Source organism: Aspergillus pseudodeflectus (genome assembly GCF_044049435.1).
Source record: "Aspergillus pseudodeflectus strain CBS 756.74 chromosome Unknown BJX68scaffold_9, whole genome shotgun sequence".
NCBI classification, from domain to species: Eukaryota; Fungi; Ascomycota; class Eurotiomycetes; order Eurotiales; family Aspergillaceae; genus Aspergillus; species Aspergillus pseudodeflectus.
Window position 1 is genome coordinate 689,703 of NW_027263785.1, and position 21,498 is coordinate 711,200.

General features: G+C 55.2%; 8 protein-coding genes across 8 annotated transcripts; 3 read left to right on the forward strand and 5 right to left on the reverse strand.

The window, feature by feature from the left end:
• Positions 1-717: 717 nt before the first annotated feature.
• Positions 718-2,406, forward strand: BJX68DRAFT_231163 (major facilitator superfamily domain-containing protein). The gene is made up of 3 exons (XM_071039312.1): positions 718-997; positions 1,050-1,939; positions 2,012-2,406. The coding sequence occupies exons 1-3, from the start codon at positions 855-857 to the stop codon at positions 2,305-2,307; spliced, it is 1,329 nt and encodes a 442-aa protein (XP_070902201.1). The 5' UTR covers positions 718-854; the 3' UTR covers positions 2,308-2,406.
• On the reverse strand, positions 2,407-3,587 carry BJX68DRAFT_231167 (uncharacterized protein). Its single transcript, XM_071039313.1, has 2 exons — positions 2,955-3,587; positions 2,407-2,880 (listed from the first exon to the last, which is right to left on the reverse strand). Exons 1-2 carry the CDS (start codon positions 3,466-3,468, stop codon positions 2,510-2,512), a joined length of 885 nt encoding a protein of 294 aa, XP_070902202.1. The 5' UTR covers positions 3,469-3,587; the 3' UTR covers positions 2,407-2,509.
• A 659-nt stretch (positions 3,588-4,246) lies between these two features.
• On the reverse strand, positions 4,247-6,322 carry BJX68DRAFT_280055 (uncharacterized protein). The gene has a single exon (XM_071048856.1). It carries the CDS (start codon positions 6,176-6,178, stop codon positions 4,697-4,699), a length of 1,482 nt encoding a protein of 493 aa, XP_070902203.1. The 5' UTR covers positions 6,179-6,322; the 3' UTR covers positions 4,247-4,696.
• Positions 6,323-7,351: 1,029 nt separating this feature from the next.
• BJX68DRAFT_280059 (LLM class flavin-dependent oxidoreductase) lies at positions 7,352-9,557 on the forward strand (the record flags this gene model as incomplete). Its single annotated transcript, XM_071048857.1, has 6 exons — positions 7,352-7,418; positions 7,490-7,854; positions 7,911-7,970; positions 8,016-8,572; positions 8,621-8,798; positions 8,855-9,557. The coding sequence occupies 6 exons, from the start codon at positions 7,352-7,354 to the stop codon at positions 9,071-9,073; spliced, it is 1,446 nt and encodes a 481-aa protein (XP_070902204.1). The 3' UTR covers positions 9,074-9,557.
• A 221-nt stretch (positions 9,558-9,778) lies between these two features.
• BJX68DRAFT_231171 (ankyrin repeat-containing domain protein) lies at positions 9,779-14,203 on the forward strand. The gene has a single exon (XM_071039314.1). It carries the CDS (start codon positions 9,967-9,969, stop codon positions 14,116-14,118), a length of 4,152 nt encoding a protein of 1,383 aa, XP_070902205.1. The 5' UTR covers positions 9,779-9,966; the 3' UTR covers positions 14,119-14,203.
• Positions 14,204-14,245: 42 nt separating this feature from the next.
• BJX68DRAFT_264147 (uncharacterized protein) lies at positions 14,246-15,613 on the reverse strand (the record flags this gene model as incomplete). Its single annotated transcript, XM_071044901.1, has 6 exons — positions 14,246-14,283; positions 14,355-14,509; positions 14,599-14,742; positions 14,850-15,014; positions 15,115-15,315; positions 15,426-15,613. The coding sequence occupies 6 exons, from the start codon at positions 15,611-15,613 to the stop codon at positions 14,246-14,248; spliced, it is 891 nt and encodes a 296-aa protein (XP_070902206.1).
• Positions 15,614-16,013: 400 nt separating this feature from the next.
• Positions 16,014-17,776, reverse strand: BJX68DRAFT_264148 (oleate hydratase; the record flags this gene model as incomplete). The annotated part of the gene is made up of 2 exons (XM_071044902.1): positions 16,014-17,097; positions 17,148-17,776. 2 exons carry the CDS (start codon positions 17,774-17,776, stop codon positions 16,014-16,016), a joined length of 1,713 nt encoding a protein of 570 aa, XP_070902207.1.
• Positions 17,777-19,403: 1,627 nt separating this feature from the next.
• BJX68DRAFT_280065 (major facilitator superfamily domain-containing protein) lies at positions 19,404-21,337 on the reverse strand (the record flags this gene model as incomplete). The annotated part of the gene is made up of 8 exons (XM_071048858.1): positions 19,404-19,557; positions 19,627-19,796; positions 19,884-20,384; positions 20,446-20,604; positions 20,665-20,821; positions 20,871-20,889; positions 20,948-21,118; positions 21,180-21,337. 8 exons carry the CDS (start codon positions 21,335-21,337, stop codon positions 19,411-19,413), a joined length of 1,482 nt encoding a protein of 493 aa, XP_070902208.1. The 3' UTR covers positions 19,404-19,410.
• Between the last annotated feature and the right edge of the window lie 161 nt (positions 21,338-21,498).

Genomic DNA, 21,498 nt, shown 5'->3' on the forward strand with positions numbered 1-21,498 from the left:
ATTATGCTGGGAGCGAGGTGGAGGGGACGGAGTTGGATGTCGTCGGGCAGTCGGCACCTCCAGATCGGACAGTAGGGAATATAGGATAAGCATATCTTCTATCTAGAATTGCAACTATAAAAATGAGCCTATACCCGCGCTACTATGGTTTGCGGACTATATCATAACTAAAGATTAAGAGAATGGTTACACTATTTGAGCGGATGATTTCACGGACTAGGGCAGTAGTATGCCTCCCCTATCAACCAGTTCCGAAGCACAGAATTTTACTTTCCTGCCGCTAACACGCTGTAGAAGTAAGGAACATGTGAGAAAGCGCTCGACATCGCCCACAAACCAAGTGAGCGGAATTTGTGGGCGCTTTCCTCGCTCCGAATATGACGGTTAGCAGTGCTCATGCAAACAATCGGCGAGAACCGCAAAGAAGGTGATCCCTTGCGATATATCTTACGGTTGTAGATGTTCACTTGTGAGGGGAGCTCGGTAGCTATTTCTAACCGAGTCGGGAACTTGGGCAGCTCACTGGGATTGGAGACGAGACAGCGGAAACCCGCCGAGTGCGGGGAAGAGCTGGCCATTATTAATACCAGGGAGCCAGGCCGAGGTTTCGTGCTCGCCTCGATCGTCACTGGCTGGAGGTTAGTCATTCTTATTATTTTTTGGGGTAGAGCACGAAACCTGTTCGTTAGTCGGCAAACCGGCACAGCACACAGAAAATGGACTTTAAATGGATGTGACCCCCGCTGGCTCCATCCGGTCTGGGTCTGCTTCAACTTTATTCCTATGTTCTTGGTCAGGGTGGGAGAGCATTCCAACATAATATGGACTGAAAGTACAACTTCGCATACTACAAGATGGCCGCTTCGGCAGACGAGAGGAGAAAGGGCACCGCGGTGACCGAGTCCGAGTCACAAGCAGCCCCTGCGCCCCCGAGGGAGGGAGGTCTCCATGGCTGGCTGCAGGTAGTCGGCACGCTGTTTATCCTCTTCAACATCTGGTACTGCGCGCATACTCGCTACAGGAACCATCTCAGCTAACCCACTCGACAGGGGCCTCGCCTTCGCCTTCGGCTCCTTCCAAAGCTACTACGTCCTCGACTTCCTCCCACACGTCAGCACATCCGCCATATCCTGGGTCGGGACAATCCAATCCTGGCTCCTGATCATCGGCGGCCTGATCGCAGGCCCGCTCTTCGACATGGGCTACTACCGCTCCATGATCCTTGCGGGCTCCTTTCTCTCCGTCTTTGGTATCATGATGCTCAGCATCGCCACGGAGTACTACCAAATCTTGCTAAGCCAGGGGATATGCACAGGGCTGGGGTTTGGGCTGCTTTATATTCCGAGTATCACGCTTGTGTCTAGGTCGTTTGTGCGGAAGCGTGCGCTGGCGCTCGGGGTTTCGACGGCGGGGGCGCCGCTGGGGGGCGTGATTTACACGCTCATGTTTGAGCAGTTACTACCCAAGGTCGGGTTTCCGTGGACGGTTCGGATTATCGGGTTTACGATGCTTGCGCTGTTTGTTGCGAGTGCGGGGATGCTCCTCTGGAAGGCCGAGAATACCGGCCAGCTCCCCTCCACGCAGCCGCAAACACAGTCGCGGACCCGCCGCCTCTTCGACATGCGCGCCCTCAAAGACCTCCCCTTCTGGAACTTCACCGTCGCAAACTTCTTCCTGTACCTCGGCTACATGACCCCCTTCTACTACATGCCCATCTACGCGGAAACGAAACTCGGCACGTCGCGCTCGCTGGGGTTGTACATCCTCATCATCTCCCAGGCGTCGTCGATTGTCGGGCGAGTCATCACCACCGCTGTTGCCCACTATTTCGGAGCCATGATCCCCTGGATCTTTTGTGGGGTAGCTTCGGGGGTGTTGTGTATTGCGTGGATCAGTGCGGAGAGCTTGGCGAGGTTTATTCTGTTTTCGGCGTTTTATGGTACGCGCCTCTCCCTGTCTCCAAAATACTCTCTCCCACCCCTTTCATAAGAGAAATACTGACTGCATACAGGCGCCATATCTGGCGCCCTCGTCCCCCTCCCTCCAAGCGTCTTCCCGCACATCTGCCCCGACCCGACAGCGCTAGGAACATGGCTCGGAATGGCGCAGAGCATAACGAGCTTCGCGACACTAATCGGAGCGCCGATTGCAGGGGCGCTGGCGGATTTGAGGGCCAACGGAAGCGACGATTTGCAGTTTGTGAACGTGCAGCTATGGTGTGGGATCTTGATGCTTTCGGGGGCGGTGCAGTTGCTCGGACTTTGGTTTTTGTTGTGGAAGGTTCGGGGGAAGAAGGGGTTGCTCTAGATCGGTCGAGTTCCGGACTCTGGCGGGCGAGATGGAGAGATGTAGTTCGTGGTTTGGGATGGGAGAATGATAATGATATGGCATCAATGGCGTAATTATCATATATAGGTATCTCAAACGACAATATACATAACGAATCATGAGACAAACGACATTTTCATCCATCCACCACCCCCAGTTGACCCATCTGCATCGCAACCCATCACCGATACCAAAACCACAACTCCCCATAACTCTGATATGTATTCCCCCCAGACCCATTATCAATATCCAAACTCGTCGCCATCGTATACCCCTGCTCCTCCAGACACTGCATCAAATCCAGAATAAGAATCCGGCTCTGTACGCTCCCCTTCCCGCTCGATTTATTCCAGGGGGAGCCTGTGAATTTCAGCTCAAAGTTCCCGGACACGAAATCCTTGTTGCAGCGCTCGATGCGCTCGCCGAAGAAGAAGATGAGCGCGCTGGCGAGTTCGGTGGGTGCGTTTATTAGGTGCAGGAGGTCCGCGGAGTCGAAGGAGATGCTGAGCCAGGAATAGGCGCGGGGTTCGGCGTGTTGGAAGATGAGGCTGTCTATTGCATCGAGAGAGATTAGCACTTGATCCCAACCACAAAACACGTGAAAGATAGAGGAGGGATGTGTTTACCCTTCTGCCCATAATTCCCATAATTCCCCAACCTTCCAATCCTCCCCCCAGACCTGGGCACAACCCACCCCTCCTTCGAAAACGCATTCAGAATCCCCATGAGCGTAATCCGAATCGCAACCTTCTCCTCATCCACCCCGTACGCAAACGGGTTCCCTTTCAACTTCAGCTCCAGACTCTCGTCAAACTTTTGTACCTTCTGTATCCCCTTTGGCCACAGCCCCTGCACGATTTCCGAGACGAGCGCCGTCATGGGCTCGGGGAAGCGGAGGAGCCGGATCCGGTCGGAGCCGGCGATGGACAGCATGGCATATTTTGTATCGTGGCCTTTTAGGGGCGCGCGTGCGTCCGCGACGGCGGAGGCATTATTGGTTGTTGAGGGGTTTCCGGTTTGTGTGGTAAGGGGAGACGGGGAGGGGGAGGGGTTTGTCGAGGCAGTGGCTTCGGCGTAGTTGGGGGGTTCTTCGTTCATTCTGGACTTTTCGTTGGAGAGCCAGTTGAAGTTGAAGGCCATTGGTTCGAGAAGTTGAGGTGAGCGACCAGCGCTTCGTGTCGAGAATTCGGCTGCCTCGAAAGACGTGAGAGAGCAAAAAAAAAAAAAAAAGAAAGAAAACAAGTGAGAGGTTGATGACAGAAAGCAGCTGGGGAACCAGCTCGTCTCCCACAGCCTCAGCTCAGCACTATAAATACAATTATCTTTGCTGCCTGGCTCTGGATTTCAGGCAAAGCCACCGTTCGATGTGCCCGGAGGTCCGGTTGCAGCCAATCATACTGCTTTGCCGGGGACTGCGCCACAGGTTATCAGTGCCGATTGTGTTTTTGGCCCCATGCGGAGCTTGTTTTCCCTGTCGCTGTGCAGTCAGAGGACAGGGAATTGGGGCCCCCCGCAGAGGGGTTTTGTCGTTGCCTAGGGTAGGAGCAGCGATGAGTCTCTATGACAGAGGTGCTCGGTGTGCACAGGAAGCCCTACTCCGTCCTAGGCATGCACTGAGTATTGAGGTCAAGTCTCGACTGGTCTCGTGTGACAGCACGTTGTAACTCGCGTTTGCTTCGGTCGCATCCTTGTCTTTGTGGAGATGAATTGACTCACAAGTCTTGAGCCAATGGTTCTCGAATTTTATTTGGAAATGTTCTTGGCTGTCCGGTCCCTGCTGGTATCTTGATAGTAGCAGTTAGGAAGCCCTAGATAAATACCGCGACATCTACATGGTACACTAAACTAGTAATATGAATATATATATATATATCCATGACTTTGTCTTTGTAAGTCAAAATAGTACTATTATATAGCATTTCAGTTATCTCGAACCAGTAACCTTGAGATTTGCTATCCTGGATTATCCATGATACGTAGTGCTACAGATGGTTATGAGAGCTTGGCGGATGTTGCTCATGTCCACTATCCTCAAGCCCGAGAGTTCATCGAGGGATCGCTGGCACCTGGTACCTGGCACCCTGGGCAGCCCTTCGTACCTCCCCTAACAAGACCCATCGCTGGCTAAAAGGTACCTGCTGGCAAGGTCTGAGGAGGAAGACCAATGTGGGAGATACGCCGCGCCATTCTCTCCTCCAACCCCGAAACAAGCCCTAGGAACCAGAACAGAGGTAAGGGGCATCGGGAATGCCAGCAGAACTAGTGTCTCTGTACAAAACACCTGCTCCTTAGCTCAGGGCCGGTCCTTCAACTAGCTCAGCATCACATCGCCAGGTCATGCAGAGGTAAATTGGAATTGGTCCCCTACCTAGTCCACCGACTCAAAGCTATCGCGCACAACCCCAAACCCAGAAGATATTGTATCCTCGCTGCCGAGCGAGAACGGATTCACCCCGTTCCCGTACAAGAACGCCTGCACCTCTTCGTCGATCCACACTGCATGCCCGATCTGGTACGACCGTGTCGGCGTGCCCACCGTGACCCTAACCCTGCGTCGGCGCTCGGCCAGATCCTTCTCGTTTGCCGCCGCCCGCCAGTCCAGCTTGTCGCGCATGTCGTTCAGCAGCGCCCGCCACGACCCACGTCCCTCGGGGAAATACAGGAAGCCGAGGTGGACGGAGCGCAGGGTGCGTGTTGGGAGGGTCGCTAGGAAGGCGACGAGATCGTCCTTGTCGACGATCAGGCCGGAGAGCTCAAAGTGGCGGAGCGAGGGCCAGTTTTTGACGGGGAACACGGTGCGCAGGGGGGTGGGTTGCGCGCGCGGGTCTGGCGCGACGGTTGTGTGCAAGCTGATGTGTTGGAGAGCGTGGGCCGCGGAGAGTGCGCGGCGGAGGTGGGTTGTGTGGAAAGACGGCCAGCGGTGGAGGCCCATGGTGTTGACGAGAAGGGCCAGGTCCAGCCGCGTGAAGCCTGGATGGCCGAGGAGAGTTGCAAAGTCATTGTACTCGGCACATGGCTCTTTGAAAACGCTGCAATCGAGACCTGTGTCGAGGCCATTGACGTCGAGCACAAACTCCGAGACTTGGTGATACGGATATTCGGCGAGAGCACGCGTGGCGATGCCAAAGCCGCGAAACTCTTCGCGTACTCCTTCAATCTCCCACCGCCCCGGCTGGGGCTTCAAATCCCCGCCGGAAATATGCGGCCAGCCACGCGGGATCGGGTAGTTGAAGCCCTCTGGAAATGCGCGAATCATGGGTGTCTCGTACAGTGGTGCAAAGATCCAGCCATGGGCCGCAGGCGTAATGGTTACCCTCTTTAGGGCAGGAAGCCGGCGGAGGCCGTATGCAAGGGCCTCGGCGTCCTTGTTCAACCGGATCACATCCTCTTGCTGTTGGCATAGGGTCTGGAAATACTGCCAGCTTTGCTTCATGGTCATCCCGCTCTTGGCGGCGATTTGCTTGGCACGGTCAATGTGCCGATCGATGTTGGGGCCCTTGCGCATCCACCGATTCTCAATGTTTTCCTTGCATTGACTGACGAACCACTCGAGGCACCCGCTCTCTTTATCGGGCTTATTAAACGGGACGGCATCCGGAAGGTTATAGAAGCGAGCGTCGTCCCAGATGATCTCATCGACTCCATGTCGGAATGTCTCACTGTTCGCAATGGCGAGAAAGACGGCAATGTTGAGGGGGTTCGCGGACAGGAAGACGCGATTCAAACGGAGCTGGACTGTGTTGCAGAGTAGTTTGCACGTTAGCCGCAGGGTCTTTATATCGCTATTTGGGAGGTAGCTGGTAATGATGTGTATTATCTCTGCAGGGAGCTCCGTGAGGTTCCGGGGCATTTTGCGTGTTTATCTTGGGGAATGATGTGGGGTTTTTTTTAATTCGTATTCCTCGTCGCTTTTCTGGATAGGCAGGGTACTCGATTTATACCTTGCCGAGTACGGAGTAGGCCCTGGAGCCTGGAGGTCAGCCTGTGATCCAAGAACAGTAGTGTAGATAACGCCGTTGATAATAGGCTACCTACAATAGTCTAATATAAAAAGTACGTATGCAAAGGATGGACAATCCGGCCATCTTGGCATATAAATACTTTCTTTGGAGAACCATAGCTAGGAATACAGCACCGCTCTTTGCATCAACGAAGGCTGGTGCCTGTCAGAAATATACACTCAAGCATGCAAAGTCACATTGAAATATATACAGAAAATTGCAATTCTGTCTCGTCGTGTAGACGGTGGATGTCACTTGGTCTTCAGTCGCAGCGGTGACCTACCTGTATTTACATGCTGATCTTCTTGAACAATTACCAAAGGGCTTGTTTTCTATCTGTGTTCAGGTGATGGTCGAGTTGGGTTTCAAGGTATCAGGTGTCAGTCACAGTGTATGCCTCAGGCATCAACCCGACCAGCAAGGCCATGGCGCATGAGGAAACTCATAGTTAGTTGGACCCCTCTCGAGTCTCGGCCGACTAACCCTCATCATCATCTGAGCTTGACCTCTGCAGTCCCCATTGCGCGATCAACCTCGAATCTGTCGCCTCAAGCGCCCAGTAAGCGCTGCCCCCCACGGCGATCCAGCAACGATCGCTCGCTAGCCAGTTAGCCAGTACGTAGTTCCATCGCCAGCTAATTTTGTGTCCCTGCAACATCCATGGAATACTCATGTGAGGGAGATCGATTATTGGATGGAACTGCAGAAACGTAGGTATTCGTGCTCGGCCGAGTCGTGGTTGTAGCACGCCATCGCGGCCCGCAGTGATGCTATAAGAGCACCGCGTCGCGGGGTTGCGCAAGAAATTGTTTGCGATGAGGGGTAGTGAGTGATGTGATGGATGGGTATAAGATGGGAGGAGGGTCCGGGTGTTATCATGTTGAGATGGTTGGAAGTATACACTGAGTGTGAAACCAGCGTTGAGTTGCCTACCTGGACAGCGCTTCGATTGTGTAGCGGAAACGCATCGCATCGCATCAACAGCTACGCTCCTTCTCAGTGAATAGCAAGTGCACATCACCATGGCCGACCAAGCGACCTCCGACCGACCGCGCAAGTCGCTCATCCTCAACGCCTTCGTCGAGATGTGTATGACTTCCCGCGCTGTCCTTACCTATGCCATCACAAGAGACCGTAACACTAAATGGAACAAATCACAGGCAGCGGCCACCAATCTCCGGGCCTCTGGACACACCCCGAAGATGAATCACACCGATTCAACGACATCCACCACTGGATCGAGCTCGCGCAGCTCCTCGAGAGCGCCAAATTCCACGGCATCTTCATCGCGGACGTCCTCGGCGGCTACGACGTGTACAAGGGCCCCCGGAACCTCGCACCAGCCATCTCGTCTGGTGCGCAGTGGCCCGTCAATGAGCCGCTCGCGGTCGTCCCGGCGATGGCGGCTGCCACCAAGAATATTGGGTTTGGGGTTACGGTTACAACGACGTATGAGCAGCCGTATCATCTTGCGAGGAGGCTTTCGACGGTGGATCATTTGACCAAGGGGAGGATTGGGTGGAATGTGAGTTTGTATCCATCAGAGGTGGAAGTAACGAGTGAGCTGACGGGGTCCGGTAGATTGTCACAGGATATCTCGACTCGGCGGCGCGGAATTTGGGCCACGCGGAGCAGCCCCAGGTAAGTGTATCCTTCCCAAAATCAGAGCGTGGCTGACTTGGGAAGCACGACGACCGCTACGCCGTCGCCGAGGAATATATCAAAGTGACATACAAGCTCTGGGAGTCATCCTGGCGACAAGACGCCGTAGTCCTCGACCGCGAGCGCCGAGTGTACACGGAACCGTCACGCGTGCGAGAAATCAACCACGTGGGAAAGTACTTCAACGTCCCCGGCCCACACATCTGCCAGCCCAGTCCTCAGCGAACACCCGTAATCCTGCAAGCCGGAACCTCGAAAGCCGGAAAGACGTTTGCCGCGCAACATGCCGAGGCCATTTTCGTCGCGGGCCACAGTCCCTCGGTCGTCGCCAAGAACATTGCCGAGATTCGCGAGCTGGCCAAGACGCAGTACGGACGCGATCCGTCCAAGATCAAGTTCCTTGCGCTGCTGTGTCCCGTCCTGGGGAAGACGGAGGAGGAGGCGCAGGAGAAGTTCAAGTATTATCGCAGCCTGGGCTCGATTGACGGGGCTCTTGCGTTGTTTGGCGGTTGGACGGGGATCGATATCAGCGTATACGGCGACGACGAGGAACTTCGCCTCGTACCTAGCAATGCTATTCGGTGAGTATTCATCATCGAAATTCTGCACAGCTAAGCTAACGACTTCAGATCCGCTGTTGAGGGCTGGTCAAAAGCGACACCAGAAGTCTCCAAGTGGACAAAGACCACGGTCGGCGAACATATCACGGTCGGAGGCCTGGGCGCAACACCCGTAGGAACCGCAGCTCAGGTCGCAGACGAGATGGAGCGCTGGGTGCGCGAAGCTGACGTCGATGGCTTCAACCTGGTGAGTTGCACTGCCGTGCTGAGGATCAAATCGACATGACTGACGATCACTCGCAGGCGTATGCGATCAAGCCCGGCTCCTTCAAGGACATCATCGATCTCCTTATCCCCGAACTCCGGCGTCGAGGATTATTCTGGGACGACTATGCGGTTCAGAAGGGCACCTACCGCGAGAACCTGTACAACCAGCCTGGGCAGACTGGTCCTCCCGAGGATCATCCTGCAGCCAAGTATCGGTGGCAAGCTGGAGTGGACAACCACGAAATTCCAAACTGAATGAGGCTGAGGCAGCCATGGAGAGTTCGAGGTAGACAGTCACGGCGAGGGGCTGTCGTGTTGTTTTATTCATAGATCTCGGCAGCGGCTGGGGCGCGTCTGAGAGTTAAGGTTACGACGGAGCGAATGAGGGCGAGTAAATATGCAGTTGCCTTATGGGTCGATGATAATAATACGGTTGATATTAAATGCTTATGGCCCCAGAAACCGGATGTCGCAACCAGGCTGTGCGCTGATCGAGGCTGTCAGACGGGAGGACCCTGATTATTCGCTGCTGTACAGTATCTTCATCGTGGCAATCCACGTCAGACGCGAGATTACGAGATCAGCTTGCCTGCTTCTTCGTGTAACATGTTTGCGATGCGCAATAATGTCTGCTCCCCAGTGTCGGTGCTGGAAAGTTGAGACGCGACGAGATGTTGGGAGCAGGGATGGAAATCTCCAAAAAGAAACCCGGGGGCTGTCACGTCCAACAGACTCTCGCAGGGGCCTCGGCCCTTGTTTCGGCTGCCCATGGCAACGATTGGTGGCAGATATACGACCTGGAGCCCACTACGCGGCCTTAGCAGGATCCGTCCTCAGCCTCACTGCCCTTGATTGGGTGTCTCGCAGGCAGCTCCGCCCAGCTGAGGGCTGATTAATGGGCAGCATCTGGCATGACAAAGACGGGGTCAACCGGAATTTCTGGGTTTATGCACGGGAGCAGCCGATCTGTGTGGTCCGTTTGCCCTGCTTGCTTTTTCGGCCCTCTGCAGTCTGCAGTCTGCACGCGCCGTTGGCCGTCTTGGGGCCGGCGGCCTGCAGCACATATTTAGCGGAAGAATTTCCCACTCGCGAGGTCCGAGTCTCGATCACAGAACAAAAAAAAAAAATTATGACAACCGACTGACGCGATGGATCCGTTGAGCATCGCGGCCAGCGTCGCCGGGCTGGGCACCCTCGCCTACCAGATGATCGGGTACCTCGCCCAGGTCAAGTCTGGAGGCAAAGAGCGGACGCAGCTCCGCGAAGAAGTCACGCACCTCTGGTTAACGCTCACAGCGCTGCAGGAGATCCTCTCCCCCGATGCGATCAAAGAAGACCGAATCCCCGACGCGATCCGACCGCTCCTCGCGCCCGACGGCGTCATCCAGCAGATCAAGGCTCAGGTTGAGGATCTCGACGACAAGATCAAGACGCAGAGTTCCCATTCGCGGATCGCGCAGTCGCTCGCGTGGCCGTTTACGCAAAAGGATGCGATGCAGATTATCAATCGTATTTCGAGACTGCAGGCGACACTACACAACAGCCTCACGCAGGCGAATTACCGGGTCGCACAGGACACATACCGGGATGGACAGGAGGTGAAAAAGGCGATCAACGAGGCGAAACTGAAAGAGTTGATCGAGTGGATCTCGCCGCTGAACTTTGTCGCGAAGCAGAGCATGATCTGGAGCCAGCACCACAAGGGGACATGCAAGTGGTTCCTCGACCGGGACGATTTCCGCGAATGGCGCGAGGGGGAAGGTACGATCCTCTTCTGTCCAGGCATCCCCGGTGCTGGCAAGACCTTCCTCTCGTCCATCGTCTACAACGAGCTGGAGAGCCTGCGACTGCGCGAGGAAGGCGGCGTCAAGGGCGCGGCCGTCTTCATGCTCTACTGCAAATGGGACGACCCTTTATCACAGCTGCTCGACAACCTGCTGCCCAGTCTGATCAAGCAGTGCGTGCAGCGCTACGGCGCGGTCGGCGACCACCTCGTCGAGCTCTTCGAAAAGCACAGCAAGGAAGGAACGAGGCCCGCGCGTGAGCAGGTCCTGTCCACGTTGACTCTACTCTTCCGCCGGTTCACCAAGGTGTTTGTTCTCCTCGACGGGCTGGACGAGCTCAAGGAAGAGAGCGAGCGACTCCAGCTCGTCCGCACCCTGGAAAGCAACTGGCGCGACACAGTACCAGTCAACCTGATGGTCACCTCTCGGCCGTTGCCAAACATCTCGCGGCATTTTCGCGATGTGCCCTACCGGATCGACTGCGACGGGTGCAACAAGGAGGACCTGAAGGCGCAGTACCACTGCGCGGGGTGCGAGTCGCAGGACGACGTCAGCTACGACCTGTGTGAGCCCTGCTTTATGGACTACAAGCGCTGTGGCAACAAGGGTCACTCGCTTTTCTACCAGTACAATGCCAGCATCATCCCCATCGCCGCCGTGGAGGAGGATCTGACCACCTATGTCCAATGGCGGACAAGCACCTCGGACTTTCTGCAACAGTGTGTCGACATGAAGGACGGACTGATGGATAAAATCCTGAAGACGGTCGTTCGGGACAACGGGGGCATGTTCCTGTTGGCCAAATTCAACATGGACACCCTGGACTCGAAGCTCAACATCAAGCAGGTTATGCGCGCCCTGCAGAGCTTACCAAAAGAGCTCGATGGGACGTATACCGATGCCATGACCCGCATTACGGAGCTGCCCGCATCGACCAAAGAGAGCGTTTTGGATTTCCTCCGCTGGGTCGTCTTCGCAGAGCAGCCTCTGCATGAGCGCGCGATCGAGCATGCCCTCGCCGTCGAACAGGGCGACGACGACATTGACGAGGACAGCATCATCCGCGCCAGGATCCTCGCCAACAAGTGCGCTGGCCTCGTCCAGTTCGACGAGTCCGACTGCCTCCGGTTGGTTCACTATTCCGCAGAAAACTACTTCACCCAGCACCGCGATCGCTGGTTTCCTGACGGAAGCCCCAAACTGACCTCGGCCTGTCTTTCGTACCTCCAGTTCGACGCTTTCAAGGCTGGCGCCTGCTCGGGCCAGGACGAGGCCGTGGAGTTTGAGGAGCGCCTGGAGAAATACCCCTTTCTCCGCTATGCGGCCATGAGTTGGGGAAAGCACTTGCGCCTGGAGCCGACTGATGACCTGGAGGCGCAAGCCGTCAGCTTCCTCACCCACCCTGGCTGTCTCGCCTCTGCGACGCAGGCCCTGTGGTACCTGGACAGCCAGGGGGGGATCAGCTGGGACGCAAAGGACGGCTCGCCAATCCACCTTGCCACGCACTTTGGCCTTCACCACATGGTAGAGGAGTTGATCATGCGAGGGTACAAGGTCGATCTCCGCGATATCAACGGCGCGACACCGCTCGCTCTTGCGGTGATCCGAAACAACCGCGACATTGCCAGGACGCTTCTCAGAGCCGGCGCCTCGGTCAATTCGGTCGATAACAACGGACGCGCTCCGCTCCACCAGGCGATACGGTATGGAAGACCTGACATGGCCAGGCTGTTGCTTGACCAGCCGGGCATTGATATCAACCTCGGGCACCCAAAATGGTCATATATGACCCCACTGATCACCGCCGCTGTATGGGGGGCAGTCAACGTGATCAACATGCTGCTCGCCAGGCCGGAAATCCAAGTGAACAAAACATGCACCAGCCCTTCAGTGGGGACCACGGCGTTGATCTACGCTGCACACCAAGGCCAGACCGAGGCCGTCAAAGCACTGCTGACCCACCCGGACATCGACATCGACGCCAAGGACAATAGCTGCTCAACGGCGCTGACCTACGCATCTCAAGGGGGTTACTACGCGACGGCCGAAGCGCTGCTCGACAAAGGGGCAGATACTGAAGTCCTCCAAGCAGGCTCAGAGGGCACGGCCATCATGCGCGCAATCGACGGCAACCAAATCTCCAACGTCAAGCTCCTTATCAAGCGTGGAGCGAACCTGCACCACAAGGACACCTTTGGCCGCGGCGTCCTGCATTCTGCAGCCGTCAATAAACGGGCGGAGATCCTCCGCATCCTCCTCGCCAAAGACCCAACCTTGGACGTCAATATGCGGGACGCCCATGGAAAGACTACTCTACATGATATAGCCCGATGGGGACACACCGAGACAATTGAGGTCCTCCTCGCGCACGGGGGCGACCCCACGATCAAGGATAATCATGGCCGGACTCCTATGCGCGTTGCCCGCGAGATGAATCTTCCGCACGTGCTCGACATGTTCCGCGCCGCGCGAGAGCGGCAAAAGGCAGAAAAACAAGCGACCGGCCGAACGAACTCAGGCCTCCAGCGCACAGACACCGGGTCCATCGTACCAGGGACGAAGCGAACAGACACCAACGTCTCTCTCACCGGCGCCCTTCCCATCTGGTCACTCGCCCGCTCAGACAAGCTCGAAGAGCTAAAAGAGATCTTGCCAGACGCATCGGTCGACGAGATCAACCTGACAGAGCCGGACATGGGTCAGGCCGCGCTGCACTACGCCGTGGACGAAAGCAGCATCGAAGTCGTGCAGCTTCTCATCAAGCATGGCGCCGACATCAACATGCCGAACCGATACGGGCGAACACCACTGCACGTCGCGGCCATGTACAACCGGTGGGATTCGGCAGAGGCCCTCCTCGACGCGGGCGCCGACATGACCCTGAGGGATATCTGGGGCCACCAGGCACTCCTGATGGCGGAGCACATCGACAGGAGCGTGGCTCTCCTCCTCATTACGCGCGGGGCGCCTCTTGACGCTTCATCGATGAACCTCGACTCGTACCTGAATCTGGCCGCGCGGGGTGGCTATGTAGAGGCGGCCAAAAGACTAGTCGCCGCGGGCGCTGATGTTTGGGGGAAAAACACTTACGGCAAATCGAAATATGCGATTGCCAAGGAGCATGGCCATGAAGAGCTGGCGAAGATCATTCTGCAGCTTGCGCCCCGGCCATCGCTGTCGGAGCAGGAGGAGACGGGATCGACTATAGGAAGTGGAACGAGCGTTGGGACCGATGCAACGGATGTCACCGAGTCCACCAATGCCACTTCCGAGAGTGTATCTCAGGAGAAAGCGCCAGAGTCTCAGGAGAAGGAGAGCAAAGAGCAAGAGAGCCACGCTCCCGAGGAGGAGAAGAGCCCTGAGCGGACTGAGCCGGTAGCACCTGCCTCGACCGCCGTGCAGGCCGTACAGGTCACTGAGCTGAACAAGGCAAGCACATTGTTATCACGTCATTTATATACCCTCGTCTGGATTCTTGTCCTCATCACAGCGACTACGGTTGCCCGGATCTATTAGCGAACCTTATATTTTACGCATGCATGAAATGAGCGACGTCTGTATTTTAGAGCGAGGCTTTTAGATATCCATCTGAATTTATGTTACAATAACCTATACACACCTCCCCGAGTTCAACGGCACTCGCCTAGTCACCCAGTGGGTGAGGTTGCAAGATCTGCCCATCTATCGCAAGAGGTTAGCACCAACCTCGTCTCCAGATTCAACCCGCAGGACAAAAGGACTAGAGAACTCACAATACAGCGTCGCATCCGCACTCGCCAAAAACACAAAACTCGTCGCGACCTCACTCGGCTGTCCAGGTCGTCCAAGCGGCTTGTTCGATCCCCATCCTTCCATCGACTCGGCGTCGCGTGTGTCTACTTGGATCGGGGTGTATACCGAGCCGGGGCTGAACATACACAGCGTTAGCAAGACCGCCCTCTCCAAACCAGGCAGGTATATAATCCATGGGGAGAGAGGAGGGAGGAGGCAACTCACGCAACAGCATTAACCCTAATCCCCTTGGGAATCAACTGCACAGCCAGCGACCGCGTGAAACCGACGATCGCGCCCTTTGTCGAGGCGTAGTCGACCATGCTCTTTGACCCGCGGAATGTCGTTACGGACGAGTTGTTGATTATCCTACAACCTCTGTTAGCTATTCTTCTCCGAAGAACATTGACCCCCTACACGTGTATACAGTGTATGAACTCGGGTGTAAGTCTTCCGGGACAGGTCAGGGCACGTACGAATCCCCCTTATTCATATGCGGCAGCGAGAACTTGGTAATCGCAATCATCTGGATGATGTTTGTCTGGAAGGTATTCTCCACCTGGTCGAGGTCGATTTCGGCAAGGTCATCGCACATGGCTTGCGTCGAGGCGTTGTTTACGAGGATGTTTAATGTTTTGTATCTATGCCATTCGGCATTAGCTGTCGCCGTCCACGAGCCTTGGTTGTGTGGAAAGGAGAGAGAAAATAATGGGAGGATGGCAGGTCGTGGCAGGGACATACTGCTCAATATGTTTGTCCACAGCCTTCTTGCAGAAATTCCGATCCCGCAGATCGCCCGGGACAAGTAGACATTTCTGCCCCGCGCCCTCGACGAGTTTCTTCGTACCCTGTGCGTCTTCTTCTTCGACGGGGAGATAGACGATTGTGACATCTGCGCCTTCCCTCGCGAAGAGCGCTGCGACGGCGCGGCCGATTCCAGAACTGCAATTGAAGACCATGTTAGCTAGACGCCATTCAATTATTCTCATCCATCCCAGATCGCCGCATCCTCAGAGTGCGATCCGACATCGAAGATGAAACGGTGTACATACTCCCCGCCCGTAATAAGCGCCTTCTTCCCCTGCAACTTGCCCGACCCGCGATACTCGTTTATCCCGCTCGGCGTCTCGAGCTTGGTGGCTTCGCTTGGGGGCTGCATTTTCTTTTCCAGGCCCGGCGTGGGTTGCGATTGCGGGACGCGGGGGGGCTGGAATGTGTTGCCTTGGGACATTTGCGACATGGTGGTAGTCTTGTTCGCTGATTTGGGTGAGGTGAGTCGGTAAGAATAAGGGTTGTTGGACGCTATGTTGGCTGGAGAGGAGTGCGTAGTATATAAGGAAATGAGGTTCGGGGGCATCATCATGTGGTCATGGGTGGAATGTGCGACTTGTTATGCCTGGGTCCGGTGAGATCATCATGGCGTAGCGGATATAGACCGAGATCTGGGCCTGGACCACGATATTATCTACGATATTGATGATCAGCTCTATAGATCATGTCCTAGTCTTTTGGATCCCATACATTCGGTTCCGGCGGTAAAGTTCATGGGAAAGAACAGTAGTTGCTAACCTACATACAATACATGGTTCAATTTGGTTGGAAGCGGACAAAGCAAGCGGGAATAACCTGGCAAGCAATACTCAAACCATCAAATCAAAAACCTCCATGAGCAAACTCCTCGGCGGCTTCGGCGGCTTCGCAGTCGAGCCCATCAGCGTCGAGACGGCCATCTGCGCGCCCCGAACACTGTATTCGATCTCGAGAGTGGTATCGCCAGGAACATCCACGAATTGTCCGACGCAGGCGAAATTCGTGCTATGCGGCGGTATCACAGCGGGCCGGTCGTGATGGCCACGGGTCAGGAAGGGCGCTGTAGCGAGGGGCATCGAGCACGGGATCGTCTTTGCGTTGTCGATCATCGACTCAGCCTGTGACGCGGAGGTGGCGATGATACCCATGTGGCCGAGGATCTCACGGAGGATTTCCTCGCCCGAGCACGAGGTCATTGGTTTCTTCACGTAGTTGCCTGTGGCGGCAGGGCTGAGCCCGTAGCCCATCATGACTGTGGTGTGGTTGGGCTGGTCGCGGAAGACGGGCTGGTGCGGGATACACACGGTCATCTGCCAGCTGCTTCCTGTGAGCGAGAGAAGCGCGCCTGTTCCCGGTTTATCGTGCGTGAGGCGCTCGTAGGCAGACGGGAACTCGGCGCCCGTGAATGTGGTCGTGAATGTGGACGCCATGGACTGGTCAATGCGCGAGAGGAAGTTGCCCGGGTCACCAAACTTCAGCGACTTCTGCGCCAGGCTCTCCCACAGCTTCCAGTCGCCCTTTGTCAGGTCTTTGCTGCTTGCAGGGAGGGGAGGCGGAGGGGACTTGTTCGTGCCAAAGACGACGCCCGTGTTGACGGATCCCAGGCCCATGATGACGATGTCGGTGGGGTCGACGGTGACGAGCTCCTCATGCTTTGCGCTGAGCATCTCAATCTCGGCGATGGTCGTCGGATCGCCGTCGGGGTAACAGCGGAGATCGGTGACGTGCGTGTTGAAGCGGAAGTCCACCCCCTGGTCCTTGAGGTAGTTGGTCAGAGGGCCAACGGCCGACTCGAAGAAGTTGTACTCGGTGCGGTGGGTGGTCTTGACGTTGTTGAGCGATCCGAGTTCTTCGAGGTACTTGCGCAGATGGCGCTTGAATTCTGCAGCGCTGTGCCACGGCTGCAGGGCAAATCTGATATCTCATTAGCCAACATTCCCTGCCAGGGATACAAAGGGACGTACGTAGACGACCACAACATCCAGAAGCTCGTATCAAAGAACTCCTTGTCAAACACCTCCTCAATCTTCTTCATCCCGATCGACGCCTCATTCTCCATCATCAACCCCACAAGCGACATGCGATACTTCATCCCAAGCTGGAATTTTCCAGCGGGGAACAGCTCAACCCCCTTATCACCCATCTTCACACCCCGCACCTGAGCCCCGCGAGTCTCAGCCTCCTTCTCCTTCGACTTTTCAAATCCCTCGCGCTCACGAATCCTCTGCATAATCGACCTCTTCCCCCCTTCCTCCCCCTCCCGACCCTGACTCCGGCCCTGCATCTCACCCATCCCCGTCCCCTGACTCATATCAGGAATCATATCAAGCAACCGCTCAAGACACTCCCCGTGAAAATGCGGATTCCCATCCATCGGCAAAAAATAGCCGTCCTTCGCATCGCCTTGCGTCTTCAGGCCGCCGCCGGCCTCAGGGCTCCCGTCGAGGATGTGGATATTCCCCGGTGGGACCTGCGCATCTTTTACGAGGTGCAGGGCAGCGCTGAGGCAGGCGATGCCGCTGCCGATCAGGTACGCTTCGCTGTTTTGCGAGTCCCGTCGGGCAGGGTTTGTTTGGCGGGGGAAGTGGACCATTTTGTTCAAGGTTGGATTGTGCTAGTACTAGGTAGTGTTGGGTGTATTATGGTAAGGGTGCTGAATAGATTAATTGGAGGATCGTTTGGGTAGATGGATGGCACGAAGCGCCGCGAGATGATGGGGTGCGGCATCTTATGTCTGAAACGAATACAGCAGGTCTGCTGCTGCATGTCTTGACGTCAAGATCGTGGGCCCTGGGGGTCTCCTGACTGCAGAGGATCGAGGCACGTCCGTATGCAGCTATGAGGTTATGGGGTTGGCAGAATCCCGGATTCCGGTTCAGAGCCCGTGCTGATCGACCCGTGGTTCGTGCTCACATGGCAATCGGCATAGGTCGATCGCTGCTCCTTGGCAGATCAGCCCACCTTATATCTGGGACCGTGACCACCGCCGTTCCATTATTAGTCGCCTAACGTGCGATGCGCAAAACCACTGATGGAGTCTTGGTTGTCCATTACTGCATGGCTCGCTGAGCTCAGTCAGACTCGTGAACGTCTAGGTTTGGTGGGACTACTAAGAAAGACTTCTGGCACTATAAGAAGAAATTTGGAGATACAGGACTGACACTCAACTGAACTATCCCCTTAATGATGAAGGTGCTGGTAAGGATAATTTTGGTTGTTGAGAAAGAGGTGTCATGAAGGTTGGAGGTCCGTAAGGAGGTTCATTCTTCAAGCTGGTGCCCTGTTTCCGTAACAGTACCTACCTAACAACCTTGCACCAGCAGGAACCGGTATCAATTGTGCTAGGCTTCCATAGTCAGTGACGATGCTGATGGAGATTGAAGACGATCTCACGGCCTGAGGCCACTCCGAGGGTAGCTAACGAAGCACTATAATCAACCCCAAGGATAGCCGGGACTTCATCGCCCGTTCCCCGCTCCTCTTAATCCGCCAAGAACCCCAGGATTCGACAATTGGCCCACTCTCCGTTCGCCTTCTCCAGCAAACTTCGAGATCCAAGCCCCACTTATAGCCGTGGTATTCACATCTATTGGTCTTGTACTGTCGCTTATCCTCGTCCGAGACAAGAAGCCTTCTTGGCTTGACTGATTGCCGAAGGCCTAGAGCTTCGTTCGCTTGATGTCATAATACAGTTAGCGTGTCCAGGAGTCAGGTCAGCAGCAACTGAATTGTTGCTCCCCCATGTGGCTTGGCCTCTTCACCTGTGGAGATGGTAGTCTTGTCTCAAGTAGTATGACTCTTTAGCTTCGTGATCTTGTTTATGATTCGAGCGAGCTCTCCTGGGTTTCTTCAGATCTAAATTGCGGGGTGGATCTTCATACCTCGTTCCAACAGAGTGTATAGCATGAACAGCCTTTCGCTATGCAGAGAATATTTGGCACAACATATCAATTGGCCGTTTGCTACGTGACGGAAGGGTGAAACGGCCCGGGCTTAAACGAGCATGGATATTTAGAGACTGGGATTGACGAATAGCGGTTTCTACAGTTCCGCGTCAACTCACGGCGCTGGCGCTGCATCAAGTACTGCAGCAAGTTCACGCGATGCAGGATGAGGACTCAGTCGGTGATTATACCTAGTTTTCAAATCTAGAACCATATGTTGGCTCTATAGGCGCGAGCCTGTATAACCATTCCCAGCATGTCCTCGCCTGCTACAGCCCCCGTCCTACAGCGTGTAAAGCCACCCCTCGCGCCCTTCAATAACCGCCCTCCCAGCCTTGACAGCTCTATTCTTCCTCCAGATATACACATCAAGAACCATAGTCAGGAAGATACTCATCATGGATATCGCAAACGTAACCCAGATCCCCGTCTATTAAAGTTAGCGAGATGACACATTTGACGTTATATGTGCAGTTTGATCGGGTATACCAAGACTCACAGTGTATTGCGGGCTTTCACTTGACTTGAACGCCGAGCTGGCAATGACGCCTCCGACCCCACCGCCAATGAGGCATGTCGCGGACGCGACGGCGCGCTTCGAGTGCGAGGTGATGTTGTTTGCTTGGAAGGTGAGGACGCCTGGGATACAGAATTGGAGGAAGCCGATGCCTGAACATCAATCAGTAACTAGCACTGCCTTTTGTTGCTCAGGCAGCAAGAGAAAGCGGAAAAGAATAGAGTAACGGTGTTGCATACCCAAGAACGACCCGAAATACCTCGCAGCATTTGCCTTGCCATACGCCGTAATGAGCATCCCAGCAGCCGTCAGGAGCTGGTGCACCGCAATAAGCGGACCGCGAATTTTGTACCGATCCCCGAGCCACCCTGAGACGAGCGTCATAATGGCAGCAAAGACATACGGCGGACAGCTCAGCAGCTGCGACTGCGTGGTACTAAACCCCATCCCGTCCCGGAGGATTATCGGTAAGAAGTACGAGTAGGCGTATCCTGGCAATGTTGACGCCATGAGGTTAAAGGACCAGATATACAGCTTCCAGTCGCGGAGGTGGAAGAGGATTCTGGAGAGGGAGACCTCGTCTTCTTCGGCGTCGCCGCGGTCGTCGTTGATGCGGTTGATTACAAAGGCCTTTTCGGTGGCACTGAGGAAGGAGCCGGCTTTTGTGGGGAAGTCGATGATTATCAGGCGGCCGAAGAGGCAGATTCCGACGGTGATGGCGCCCTCGATGATGAAGATCCCTGGTGGTAATATAGGGGTTACTATGGGAATCTGGGTCTCGGGAATGTTTTGGAAGCTTACAGCGCCAACCTCCGAGCCCCTCGCGGCCATCGAGCAATGTGAATGCGTACGCGAGAATTGCCGAGAAGCCGCTCGCGAGAACGGAGAGAATCCAAAAGGCCGAGAGTCGCTTCCCGACTTCGAACCGCGTGTACCAGCAGGTGATCAGGTAAGTGCAGCCTGGATGAGGTTCGTATCAAGGGTCCCGCGCGTCATCAGAACTGAGATGACTTTACTCACCTGGAAGGAAGCCCGCCTCGAATACGCCCAGTAGTGTTCTGCAGACAGCCATAGTAGCCCAATGGTGAGTGAAGCCCATGCCGATTAGGATTGCCCCGAACGAGGCGCCCAAGAACGACAGCCAGTTTGCAGCACCGGCTTTGGGGAGGATCAGATTCTAGGTTCTTATTAGTGAGTCTTCTCTCGGGGGGACTTTCGTGACCTACACTGGGAATCTCAAATATACTAAGAGAATGGTCAACGGGCCTGAAGTGATGAGGCTAGATTGAGTGCCGATACTCACATGTATGCAATGAAGAACAACATGACGATGATAGTGTACCGATCGCCCACGGCAAGGCCGAGGTCTTCTTGCATTCCAGCCACAAGGGCCAACCCAAGGTTTGTGCGGTCAATCAGCGAAATCGAGTACATGACTCCGAGTATCGGTAGAAGTCTGAGGTCGATTCGTCGGCTGAAGCTGTCGTTAGGACACTGGACATTCACAATTGGCAAGCAAGTGGTGATCCGCATACATGACCTTTCGCTTCTCACTGTCGGTGAGATCATCGGGTAGAATAATGTGAGCTTTTGGGTCTTCGACATGGTCGATGCGAGGGTCCTTCTCGGAACCGAGCTCAAGGGTTCCTGCCTCTGGGTCAGCAGTGGGGTATTTGTCGTTGGTAGTAGCCATGGTCGTGGAGACGATGCAAAAAGAGTACTCGGAAAATGAGTGAGTCAACACGGCTCTCAAGGCTTGAATTTCCAAGGGCGACAAGCATTTCTTAAACAACTTGCCACAAGCTCAGAGTTCACCTCAAAAGTAGAAGGATTACTTGCCCCGGTTGGCCTCGT

Bases quoted from the DNA above. Each gene is read 5' to 3' on its own strand.
- BJX68DRAFT_231163 (XM_071039312.1), top strand. From the start codon at position 855: ATGGCCGCTTCGGCAGACGAGAGGAGAAAGGGCACCGCGGTGACCGAG. The intron at 998-1,049 runs GTACTGCGCGCA...CCCACTCGACAG, and splicing joins TTTATCCTCTTCAACATCTG to GGGCCTCGCCTTCGCCTTCG. The intron at 1,940-2,011 runs GTACGCGCCTCT...GACTGCATACAG, and splicing joins TCTGTTTTCGGCGTTTTATG to GCGCCATATCTGGCGCCCTC.
- BJX68DRAFT_231171 (XM_071039314.1), top strand. From the start codon at position 9,967: ATGGATCCGTTGAGCATCGCGGCCAGCGTCGCCGGGCTGGGCACCCTC.
- BJX68DRAFT_280055 (XM_071048856.1), bottom strand. From the start codon at position 6,178: ATGCCCCGGAACCTCACGGAGCTCCCTGCAGAGATAATACACATCATT.
- BJX68DRAFT_231167 (XM_071039313.1), bottom strand. From the start codon at position 3,468: ATGGCCTTCAACTTCAACTGGCTCTCCAACGAAAAGTCCAGAATGAAC. The intron at 2,881-2,954 runs GTAAACACATCC...TCGATGCAATAG, and splicing joins TGGGAATTATGGGCAGAAGG to ACAGCCTCATCTTCCAACAC.